The sequence below is a fragment of the Hermetia illucens genome, chromosome 6, assembly GCF_905115235.1.
Source record: "Hermetia illucens chromosome 6, iHerIll2.2.curated.20191125, whole genome shotgun sequence".
Taxonomy (NCBI): domain Eukaryota; kingdom Metazoa; phylum Arthropoda; class Insecta; order Diptera; family Stratiomyidae; genus Hermetia; species Hermetia illucens.
In genome coordinates this window covers 85128622-85141302 of record NC_051854.1, presented here as the reverse complement: position 1 = coordinate 85141302, position 12681 = coordinate 85128622, and the positions used below count along the sequence as shown (strand labels likewise).

The 12681-nt window shown below is 40.2% G+C and overlaps 1 protein-coding gene across 3 annotated transcripts in view; it reads left to right on the top strand.

The window, feature by feature from the left end:
- The window catches only part of LOC119660584 (ribosome-binding protein 1), a 35814-nt gene that overhangs the window by 18017 nt on the left and 5116 nt on the right, over positions 1-12681 (top strand). The window contains exons 3-6 of one of the 3 annotated variants that reach the window (XM_038069240.1): positions 2865-2951; positions 6737-7141; positions 7205-7318; positions 8426-8672. In XM_038069240.1, the coding sequence (XP_037925168.1) occupies positions 2865-2951; positions 6737-7141; positions 7205-7318; positions 8426-8434 (615 nt within the window). In that variant the 3' untranslated portion in view covers positions 8435-8672. Of the gene's footprint in view, positions 1-2864; positions 2952-6736; positions 7142-7204; positions 7319-8425; positions 8673-12681 lie in introns of those variants that run through there. The other 2 variants (XM_038069239.1, XM_038069241.1) reach the window with 2 other exon arrangements.

Genomic DNA, 12681 nt, shown 5'->3' with positions numbered 1-12681 from the left:
TATGGTAGTGGATGAACTCCTGGACGTGTTAACTAATACTGGAATACAAGTCCAGGGCTACGCGGACGACATTGTTCTAATCTGTAGGGGTAAATATGAAGATACCCTATGTGATAGAATCCAAACTGGATTAAGGGTTACTAGTGCCTGGTACAGGAAGGTGGGACTGCGGATCAACCCAACCAAAACCACCATAGTACCATTCACTAGGAGGCGTAAGCTGGATCACCTGAAAGCCATAACATTACATGATATGGAGGTGAAACGAGAAACAGAGGTCAAATATTTGGGAATCACGCTAGACCAAAAATTACTCTGGAAGACACATGTCGGAAAGCCACGAGGGCTCTGATGACTTGCAGATCCATAGCAGGAAAAAAATGGGGTTGCAGCCCGAAGATACTACTTTGGATATATACTGCAATAGTAAGACCAATGATTACCTATGGAGCGGTAATCTGGACAGAAAGAACCCAACTCAGCACACAAGCCAGGGAATTACATAAGCTCCAAAGGCTGGCTTGCGTGTGTATCAGTGGGGCAATGAGGACATGCCCAACGGCATCCCTGGAGGTCCTTCTGGGATTAACCCCTCTCCATCTGCACATACAGATGCAGACAAGGAGATCAATATTCAGGATGGCCGGTAGCATGAGTGAGGCGGGGAGCTGCCTAAATCGAAGGTAGATTGATATCCTTTCTAGGCGGTATCCCGAATTACTGATACCGAGGGACAACATGACAACGAGGTTTCACTTCGATAAGAAGTTTGAAACACGTTGGAGTAACAAGGCAAACTGGGAGAGCGTGGCTGCGACATACGGCTTAAACCAGCAACTGATTACTTGGTACACTGACGGATCCCTCACAGCAGAGGGAGCGGGTGCCGATGTCATTGGTCCAAGGAAAATGTACTTTGAGCCAATGGGCAGGTACACTAGCATATTCCAGGCGGAAATTTACGCCATAGACAAATGTGCCTCCTTTAATCTGCAAAGAAACTACAGGGGGCAGAACATAGCTATTCTCACCGATAGCCAAGCAGCGATCAAGGCACTTAGGTCCAACCAGGTGAACTCTTAAACTGGTATGGGAATGCCTTGAGAGACTGAATACACTCGGCTCGTCCAACAAGGTCTGGATACTTTGGGTTCCAGGCCATGCTGGGCTGGAAGGCAATGAGGCAGCGGATGAACTAGCCAAGAAGGGAGCAGGGATGCCTTTACACGGGCCAGAACCCTTCTGTGGAATCGGAAACGGTTTCATGGCTATGAATCTAAGAAACGGTTGAGGGAACTATATTGGGAGGGCCTACCAGGGATGGAGCAGTCCAGGGTGCTAATTGGCGGATACGAACCCAGGCACAAAAAGAACCTTCGAATCATAGTGGGAATTCTCACTGGTCATTGTCGGCTGAACTACCACCTAGGGAAGCTAGGGATATCTACGGACATTGCCTGCAGGTTCTGTGAGGAGGAGGACGAAACCTCTATGCACGTCCTGGGACAGTGTCCGGCACTTGTGGAAAGTAGGTCGATACATCTGGGAGAACACTTAATACCAGATGCAAAGCTGAAACTTCTGGAAGTGGGGAACATACTAAAGTTCCTAACGGTTACATGCCTGCTTGAGATACTATGATCAACAGGTACACTATAACCAGTAAAAGGGGCACAATAGTTCTTCAAGGACGCGGTGCGACTTTCCCTTAACAGAATAATAATAATAATAAGGGGTTATATACACTTCTGAAAAAAAATTATTGCATATTTTTTAAGTACATTATCTCAAGAATATTCTCAAATTTCATAATGATCGGAGCATTAGGTTCGAAGTTATAGCTATTTATAGCGCATTACCTCACTGCTCCAGCGTAGTTGTACATAGACTTTTGGATCTTCATCGCCGTATATACTGCTTTTAGTTGCAGCCAAAGAAGCTATAATAGCTTAAAGTCTGTACAGGGAGTACTGTATGGTTCTGGTTTCAGGTTTTATTAGTAATTCAATTTCCTGGTGTAGAGCAGACAACGTTTCGGAATTATAGCGTTGTGGAATTCGTATACGATTTTAGAGAATCATCAATGCCAGATTTTCACTTCCATTTATAGTAAAACAACCAGAAACGTATTGTTATAAAACGTCATAGCGAATCAGCTAAAGATGCTCTTGCTACAGAAGCACTTTCAAGTCACTTCTTCGGAAGGTGGTCATGCCCCAAAATAGGCTTGTTCCATGACTAGTTCCACAAAGTCTACAAGTAGGATTTGCCTCTTTTTGCTCCTCAACTTCACGACACTCACTGACCCCCTTATTGAGATCACCAGAAATTATTTTAGCGCTAGGACCCTTGCGCCTAAAAGCAAATGGCAATATTTTCTCATATTACGCTATCGCTACACCGGGAGGAGCGTAGAAGTTGTAAATGTGCATGCGGTTGATTTTTATCTTTACAAAATTGGTTTCCCAAAATGTCATAGTTTCCTGCATAACTTGTTTCCCCGTATGACCATATTGCAGCATTACTCGATGTTTCAATGTCAATATTAAATTTCTGAGTGATTTCCGAGGATATGTCCTTGGTCGCTTCGTAATGGATATAATATAAAACGGCTTCACAAAAACCTATACAACTAGAACGGATGTACAGATTATTGCTAGTAGCAACATTCTTCCCAAAATCACTCCGCCTACGCTTTTTAATTTGAAGTAGTATGACTTTTATGTATAAATCGTAACCATTCAAGTATGTAATAATATCTTGCAACAAATGAATATGCCAGAAAATGTCAGTAAATGTTGATGCATTTCATCTAATTTCCATTTTATTTTTTTCTTTTCTTTTGCTTTTTTTATGGCGCCTAGGATTTGCGCACGAAGAATTGGAAATTGGTTGAAGCATTACAAAAGGCCGAAACAAAAGCTGTTAACAAAAATTTTAATAATGTAGTTGTAAGTTGTTTTTAATTTTTCATTTATTTTTTGTTTTACTACGCATGTTGTTTGTTAGGTCCCTAAGATTATGCTTTTTAGAACAAGAGAACTGAAATATAACAATTTTTTTAAAATGAATACTCTCGGATAGAAATGAGGTGAAGTTGATGTTTATTGCAATATGCTAAAGGTATTGTGATACATAAGCTCAGTATTCGTTTTTTCTAATGAGATTGGCATACTAATCTTGAATTAACTGACCCAGGTTATCACAAATATACAAATGAACAAGTCAATAAATATGAGAGTAAAGTAGTCTTTTGGGAAAATTCGAATCTAACTACAAATTAAGTCCAGAAATTCGTAAATATTCAACACGTCGATCAATTTCCAGACAGGCCATTACAAAGAATATTTCTTACACTAGATTCAACTCAGCTTTAATATCCTCTAGCAGACAATAGGGAGTTGGCTGGATGATTTTATTAGATGGATGCGGAGGATCGGGAGTAATTTTATTTGACTAACAGAGCCCCATTAAACATTTTCAGAGGTCGCAAATGTTTTTTTGAACCAAGAGCATATAAATTATCATCAGCTTTCTATCTTTCTAATTCTTTCCATACTTACTATACCAAAACTTTACAAAACAAAGCCCGATTGCATATGGCTGGTTCGAGTTAGATAAAAATACAAACATTGAAGAGGCCTTTCTTCAGCCTTTGTCCCGTTCACAAGCGGGGTCGGCTCGTCGTGATCGGCTTCGTCATTTGGCTCTATCGGATGCCTGATCTGGGTGCAATCTCGAGGCTTTCAAATCCCCATCCAGCGTATCAAGCCACCGTTGCTTAGGTCTGCCTTTTGATCGTTTACCATCGACGACGATGTTCAGACCAATCAAGTGAATTCTCGTTTGCACGAATTGCGTGACCATACCATCGAAGACGCCTCTCTCGCAACTTTTCCACGATCGGTGCAACCCCATAACGATCGCGGATATCCTCATTTCGGATGTGATCTAAACGTGTGACGCCACTAGTTCAACGTTGCATCTTCGTCTCCATTACCGCAAGACGCCGTTCATTGTCTTTTATGGTCGGCCAACACTCAGAATCATAGAGAACGACTGGACGGACGACATTGCGGTAAATTTTAGATTTGAGACGTTCGTTGATACGTCGATCACAAAGGACACCAGTTGTGGAACGCCACTTCATCCAGGTTGCGTTAATGCGTGAAGCAATTTCATAACGCAGTTCTCCATTGGCTGATAGCGTTGACCCGAGGTATTTAAATCGCTCAGTTCTGGGCAGATCATTGCCGCTGACAGTGATTGTGCCTCTTTCATGGGGATCGGTCGTCAAAAATTCAGCTTTGTTTAAATTCAATCTGAGATCGTGTTGCATGAGGCGATCATTCCATTTTTGAACAAGTTGCTCGAGATCATTTTTGCTATCAGATGCTAGGAAAACATCATCTGCATAAAGCAGTGTGTAGGGCGCTGGACGTTGGATATCCCGTGTGACGGTGTCCATAACAAGGACAAAGAGGAGTGGTGAGAGGGCCCTTCCTTGATGAACATCAACAGAGACACGAAGCAGTTTTGATAAACCCACCATACTTCGAACTTTACTTTTCGGATCGTGGTAGAGCAATTGAACCCAGCGCATGAGTTCTTCTGGCACGAAGTGTTGTCGTAAAGCATACCAGATGAGTTCGTGTGGTACACGGTCAAACGCTTTCTCTAGATCCAGAAAGGCAATGTAAAGAGAGCGATGCTTCTCACAGTGTTTCTCCATGAGTAACCGCGCAGCGTGTATTGCGTCAGTAGTTCCGCAGTTCTTGACAAATCCGGCTTGATTCACGGTTATTTCAACGATTTCGCGAATACAGTTGTCAAGAATGCTTTCAAAAATGTTCATGGTATGGGAAAGTAACCGGATCGGACGGTAATTTGAACATTCTGCTGGGCTACCTTTCTTTTTCCATATTGGAACAGTGGTACTTTCTTGCCAGTCAGATGGTGTTCTTCCTTCCTGAATAACCCGGTTAAAGAATTCACTGAGCCATAGTGTTGGGTCCCAGCTCTTCGCTTTCCAGAGCTCAGATGCGATGTCGTCAGGTCCTGTTGCTTTCCCCGATTTCATTTGTTTTATTGCCTCCTCGACTTCAGTTGCGCTGACTGGTGGAACTGCTCCAAATGTCGGCAATGATTATGGAAGTGGAGGATGAGCAAATTCTTCAGTTGAAATCTGCTCGAAGTATTCTCGCCACCTATCCGTTGCGGCTCGACGGTTGGTAAGCAAAGTACCGTTCTTGTAATTAACACAACAGAAGTGTTCGATATCCTGTATGCGTTCATCACGGCTTTTAGCAAGTCGATACAGATCTCTCTCGCCATCCCGAGTGTCCAGTTTATCGTAAAGATTTTTGAAATGGTTCGCTCGGGTGACAGCGACCGCTTTCTTTGCTTCCCGGTTGGCATTCTTATAAATTTGCCAATTAGCAGGCGTCGAGAAATTTGTGGTAGAGGCGTTTGTTTTCACGGACCTTCATTTCAACATCATCATTCCAAAGCCAAGTATCTCGGTTGATGTACCGCTTACCCGGCTTGGTGACCCCGAGGGTTGCAGAGGCCGCTTTGTGGATCGTGTCTTTCATTTGGTTCCATGATTCTTCCACATTCGTAATGGTTGGCAATCGTATGAGTGAGACCGTTTCTTCTTTCTTCTCACCAAATCGCCACCATTTAATGCGCGGCGAGCCAGTGCGTTCCTCACGCTGTTTTATCGGTGGCTTAATTCGCAGGACGGCAATCAACGGCCGATGTTGAGGTGCGATGGTCTCATAGGGAACGACTTTGCAATCAGTGACAGTGGTAAAATGTTGGCGTCTTATGAGAATATAGTCGATTTGCGTTTTATTGTTCCCACTATAAAATGTGGGAAGATGAGACAATCGTTTAATGAACCATGTATTCATAAGTACAAGGTCATGAGTGTCCGCAAAATCGATTATACGCTCGCCACCTTCATTGCGCGATCCGAACCCCTTTCCCCCATGGCACTTGTTACCGTCTGCCTTTTCACCCACATGACCATTAAGGTCGCCGGCAATGATTATGTAATCGTCAGCAGGCACGTGACAAGTGTATCGTAAAAATTTGTACAGGATGTTAGTTATGACGGTTAGAAATTATTGGAGTTATTCCCTCGTGCATTCACACGATGCATGTGCCCAAGAAAGCATAGTCTGGAACCTAGTTCCAAGCAAACATCTGAGGGGACTGGGGCAGCGTTACCAGGGATTTGCAAAACGCGCAGAACAGGTTGGCTGGTAACATTGTCATGATGGGGTTCTGGGTTACGGGGATCCTTTTGTTTGTTTCCTTAATCTTGCGAGAACAAACGCCATTGCATTTATAGGTCACACTCGTCGTGTCGAAAAAGACAACCACCAGACTTGTACATTCTTTCGTTTGTCGTTTTGTCTCAGAGTCACACTTATCTATCACTGCTTGAAGTAGATTGAACTTGGCATGTTGTGAAGTCAAGCGGTTCGAACGCGCTATGACATTCAGTCGATTCCTTATACAACTAGTTACATTATATAATGAATATGCCCTGCATGTAAACTAATTTATATTTTATACATTGTGTTCCGTCTACTTATCCTAGATTAGTATTTTTGTTGATAAATTTGTTTGTTGTATTTTTGGTTAGAATTACAATGCTTTTTCGGCTTTAAAGAATCTTGAAATTCGCTGCTATTCCAAATTATAATTAAATTATCTATCATTTCAGCAACCTGTTCCACCAATCACCAACTCATCTAGCCACGAAGATAGATTAAGGGAATTATTACAACGCCTATTTCCTGATGCAGTGGCATCTTCGGCGGGTTCGGCCCTGTCTTTGTCGTTCGACCAATGGATCGAACAAGTAATATCGACACACATTAACGAAATCGTTAAAAAGCATCAAGCTGAGCTAAGTAAACATAGTGAACAGCAACTTAAGCAACAAGTAGAACTCAACAATGTTGTAAACAAATCACCTAACGATCACTATAACACATCTAGTAACCATAATGAATCAATAAATAATCATAAAGTGCATAGCAATAATGGCAATAGTAACGATGTTATTTTAGAGAATGCTCAACTGCGAGCGCAAGTAGCAGAATTAAAAAGCGTAGTAATAAATACAGTGAGTGTCGATATAGTTTGGTTGAGTTGGTTTCTTGCTAATGTTGATCTTTCTTATTTCTAGGAGAACACACTAAAAAATTTAGAACTACAAGCCCAAGAGCAGGAATCAAAGTGGCGCACCGTGGTTAAATTAAAGCAGGATGAATTAGACATGTTAAAAACTTTAAATAGACCAGTAAGTATGTAGCCTAACATATGTTTATGTGAAAAATCAGATGCCAAATAGTTGATACAGATAACAAGGATTCATTCGCTTCTCCATTTTGTTAAGAAAATGCATCATCATTAACTATAGTTGGTTATCAAGGATATCCATGGAATATGTTAGTTATTTAAGATTAAAAGATAGCGGAGTATTTATATAATTTCACACACTTCAAATATTTAGAGAACAAACAATCATTTCGTTGCAATATCCGTCCATATTTCCATATTAAATATTTCATTTGCAGTTAGCATGTGTTGAAAGCTAAACTTTGGTTGTAATATGACTGCAAGATAAGGAATTATATACCAATGTGTCCATCCGGTCGACCCTTGATGTTTTGCAGTACATTTCTCGGATATTTTTCCAGTATGAAAATGCTTTGATTGAATTGCATTTTGTTTTCTCAATTCTTCGGTCGTATGAGTTGAAAACAACTTGAGTTGTTTTACTGCTTTTGGACAATTTTTTCCTTCTTTCAACCTTAACATAATTTCACCCAGAAAAGAAAACTCCGTAGAAAGCATGAACCTCATCTGCAAAGAGCTACCGTAACTCCATTCAGAATTCAGAACTGCACAGCCATTGTTTTACTTTTGCTTGCGTGGTTGAAATGGGCGATTATTCAATCTTTAATTTCTTGTTTGAATAAACGGTGGCCGCTTTTTACAAGAAGCCAGCCGAAAGTTCTTGGACGAAAGATTCCCTTGTACAAAATGTGTGCCCACGAATTCTCAATGTTCAATGAATGTAATGTTGATTTCATTAAGATGAACCACTCTCAAGAGTCAAGAAAAAAATCGCATAGTTCGGAATAATATTGAATAGTCAAATTTCTCAATATTTCAATGGACACCATAACGATTTTTACGACATCCCTTTCACCTAAATTTAATATTTATCGATTTATATTATATTATATAGCTAACTTTTACAAAGCTAGAAAACGAACAGTAGCGCACAACTCCTTTTGTACAAAGGAGCAGCAAGCGTTCGTGTCAACCACATGTTAGGCCAAAATAACAAATGACAGTTTTTCGAAATATTAATTCTGGTCTATTTTCTCCTTTCTCTCAGGGTATTTAGAAAAACTTCTTTCAAACAATATGCCCCTGATTAAATAACTTATTATTATTTACTGAGAAGCAGAAAGTCGGGAATTGAGAGAAAATTTCACTCTAACTGGAAACCCAGAATCAAAAGTGTGCATAGTATTGAAGTTTGGCGAACTGTCTGAAGTAAAGTGAAAACCGCATTCAAAACAAATTCCAAAATTTTCTACATGTTCACAAATCTGCTGTATAAAAATCTCGGAGAAATAAAATATTTAAATAGAATAGTAAAACTTTATTTTTCAATGGAGAAAATATTTCAAACGCAGTGCAGAAAAATATCAGTGTCGTCCGTGACCCTATTTATATAATAACACCATTCTAGACATTTTTTATGGAAGGAAAGTAGAGCAAGCGTTTTCTGTTGTGCTTTTTTGATTCGATTGAACATTGCAGGGAGTCTAATCAGGTGAGTCCGGTGGCTGTTGGATGGTGTTCTTTGCGTATTCGAAAATTCATGAATTCATGATGCATAACATCATTATAATCAATGAAAACCATGAACATTTTCGGCTGAAAACTAGTTTTCTCGATCTCGGATTACATGCCGTACTTATAAAACGTCTCCCATAATGATCCTTATGATTAGCGTTGTTGTATCTGGCCTGGAAATTATATCTTCATCTTGCAAAATGTGTTACAAACACGTGCACAGAAAATATCGAACTCAAATCCGGTCAACAGGAGCAGCACACTGCGTTAATTTCGAAAATTTTTTGATTAAGGTTCCCGTGGATGCTTGGGTTTACAGTGATCCTATTTTTCTACTCGAGTTATAATGCAACCCCTCCCTCCCCTCTCCAAACAAACATCTCGGCTTAAGCTCGTACGGCACCTAATTTTCATGTTTCGGAATCATTCCAATTGTTTTGAGTAATTTTGAAATAATTTGTAGATTCACTCCCAAGAATCTACCTGTTTTTTACGCGAGTTTTGATCAAGTAATCTGATTCTGCATTTGCAATAACCTTTTCTGTTTCGACATCATTCTGGCCCATGACATCGGAAGTGCCGTTTTTGGAAACCTTCCGGAAATAGCGAAAATTGGTTCATAAACTGTCATTTTCTTATGAGAATAACTTTTTTTTTCGCAGAATATGGTCATGTGGGGTACCAAATGAAAGGATTGATTAGTACTTTTCGAAAGTAGTCGTATTTCTGATATTCGGTGAAACATAGGGGAGTGAGTGCTCAAAATGTATTCCCAGAAACGTAGAACAGGTCTCGTTCTCAGAACCTAGCCAACCGAAAAATGTGAAAAATGGTACACAATGATGAACCTATATAAAATCTACACCTCAAAATGCATCCCATTCCGATGCTTGCTCTAGCATACCCAAAAAACCCCCTTTAACATCATCCTAAAATTATTTAGTTTCGTTATAAGTAATAATATATTACACAGTTTTGGAAAGTTTGAAGGAAATTCAACTGTTACTAACAAAGTTATAGAAGGTCAAAATTTTGTATTTCAAATGAATTTTTTGCCATCTAAGAAGTTTAGGATGTGGATGTGGAGTTGGATATATCAGAGAATATTTAGAATTTTTAATTATATATGAATGGAAAAATGTAAGAAATTTCTTACCCAAGATGAAAGCCTTTATATCCGAAGCATCCTGCTTCGGGTATTCCGACTTGTTTATGAACTCTTATCGCTCTTGGATTTTGCTAGCGGTACACCAAAAGAGGTTTTAATTCAAACTCTCCGAATGCTTTACCTCTCGAAAGAACTGTCAGTCGATCCTTAGTTACTTTGAATCCAGGGACCTGGCGTTCGTCTTTAGGAATCAAAGTACCTGAAGGTATTTTTTTCCAAAACAACCCTGTTTAATCCTCATTGGAAACCAGCTTGTGGGGATAGTTTGGATTGCTCATCAAATCCTTAAACGTGGAAGGCCATTTTTCGGCTGCTTTCACATCAGAACTGGCTGCTCCTTGAAGGAAGGTTAGGATCGATTAAATCAACCTCCAGTTCATTGAATTCGACGGTATTGGATTCTCCCTTTTTCTTAACGTTCAGCCTAGCCTAAAGGTATTCGCCGCGGATTCGTATAAGCACTGTTAGTAAATGCTCCATTTTTTCCATAACAGAGGGTCTATGCAGAATTAGGTACTAGCACTGAGGAAGGAGGCACGTGGTCTCCGAAACGATTGTATGCGGGAAAAAATAAGAATATTTACAGGATAAGGAAAAAAACCTAGTTCTTTTTTCAACTTACCGCACTTTTGTTTTTAAAACTTTTATTCATTTCACTGCCCTTGAGTAAATGGCTTAGATCAATCAAAAATTTTCTAAAAATTTCATCCACGAAAACAGAAACAAAAGAATAACAAGTCCGAATATCGGAAGCTCGCACCTTTAGCATCCCAAAACAAGTCGGGAAACCGGAAGCTTGACGCTTCAGGTATAAAAGGTTTTGTGTTTCCCTATGTGAGGAGCATAACGTAGTTCTCCATTGGCTTTTAGCATTGACCCGAGATATTGAAATCGTTCAGTTCTGGGCAGGTTACTGCCATTGCCAGAACTGAGCAATTTAAATATTTCGAAGGGCAGGTTACCGACATTGCCAAAACTCAGCGATTTAAATATCTCGAGTCTATGCTATCTGCCAATGGAGAACTGCGTAATGAAATTATTTCACACATTAACGCAACCTGGATGAAGTGGCATCCCCAACTGGTGTTCTTTGTGATCGACGTATCAGCGCACGTCCCAAATCTAAAATTTATTGCAATGTCGTCCGTCTGCCGCTCTCTATAGTTCTGAGTATTGGCCGACTATAAAGGTCAATGAACGGCATCTTGCGGTAATGGGGACGAAGATGTTGTATTGCACTGGTGGCGTGACACGTTTTGATTACGTCTGAAATGAGAATATCCGCGATCGAACGGGTTTGCACCGATCGTGGAAAAACTGCAAGAGAGACGTTTTCGATGGTGTGGTCACGTAATTCACACTAACGAGAATTCAACAACCAGTATTGGTCAGAACATCGAAAGCACTGGTAAGCAACCAAAAAGCCGGCCAAAACAATGGTGGGTTGATATGCTGGATGTGGATTTAAAGGTCTCAAGATTACATCCTAAAGTCCTAGGATGAATTTAAGGCAGGTTTTTCAGTAAATTTCTAAAAAGTAGTAATATACTATTAGTAAGTTTATTTGAGCAGATATCGGAATGGGACATATTTTGAGGCCTAGATTTCATCTAGGCGCATCACCCTGATTTTTCCCGGATTTTTAGGTTGGGTAGTTTCCGAAAATGAGTCCTGTCTCACTTCAAGTGCGTACATTTTGACTTATTACTCACGCACTTTGCAATTTATACCAAAACTAATATCAGTTTCGGAAAGTACAAATCGAGACCTTCCATTTGATACCCTACACAACTATATCCGGTGAAAAAAATTTTTGAATCCTCCCTTTGCATGTATGGGGAGCCCCCCTTTAAACTCCACCTAAATTTATGCCACTCACTGTATGCGTGGGATTTCATAGTTCCCATCTGTCCACCAAATTTCGTTCGGATCGGTTTAGCCGTTTTGGAGAAAAATGCGTGTGACGGGCAGACAGACAGACATTGAATCGATTTTAATAAGGTTTTGTTTTACACAAAACCTTAAAAATGATGCTAACAGCTTGTTGGCCAATTTTTGGACACGAATTCATTTCGGAGCCGAAGAACCAGGTTCACTCCACCCTCTGCCTTTTGTTTTGATTCAGGATCATGGTGATAGACCTGGTCTCATTCATAGTGATAAATCGGCCCGCAAAATCCACTTTATCCTTTCGAAAACGCTCTAAATGGTGCTGAGAAAGTTGCATTCGAATATGTTTTTCTTCCATTGTTAGCGAATGCGGCACCCATTGTGCGTACAGCTTTCTGAAACCCAATACTTCAGTCAAAATATTGCTTACACTGCCCAATTAGATGCCTAGAGCTTCTATTAAATTTCTTTCAGTCACTCGACGATTTTCCAATACGATATACTGGATTTTTTCTACGATTTCTGGTGTTGTTACTGTTTTTGGACGTCCTTGAGGTGGATCGTTTTCAAGGCTTGTACGACCATGTTTAATTTCACCAACCCAACTTTCTACTGTACTAATCGAAAATGAAGAGTCCTTTCCTTTTAAACCTCCCAAAAATAAGAATTCAATCGCTGCAAGATATTTAATTTTTTCCATTGTAAAATAATACTGGGGCCAGTCGATACTG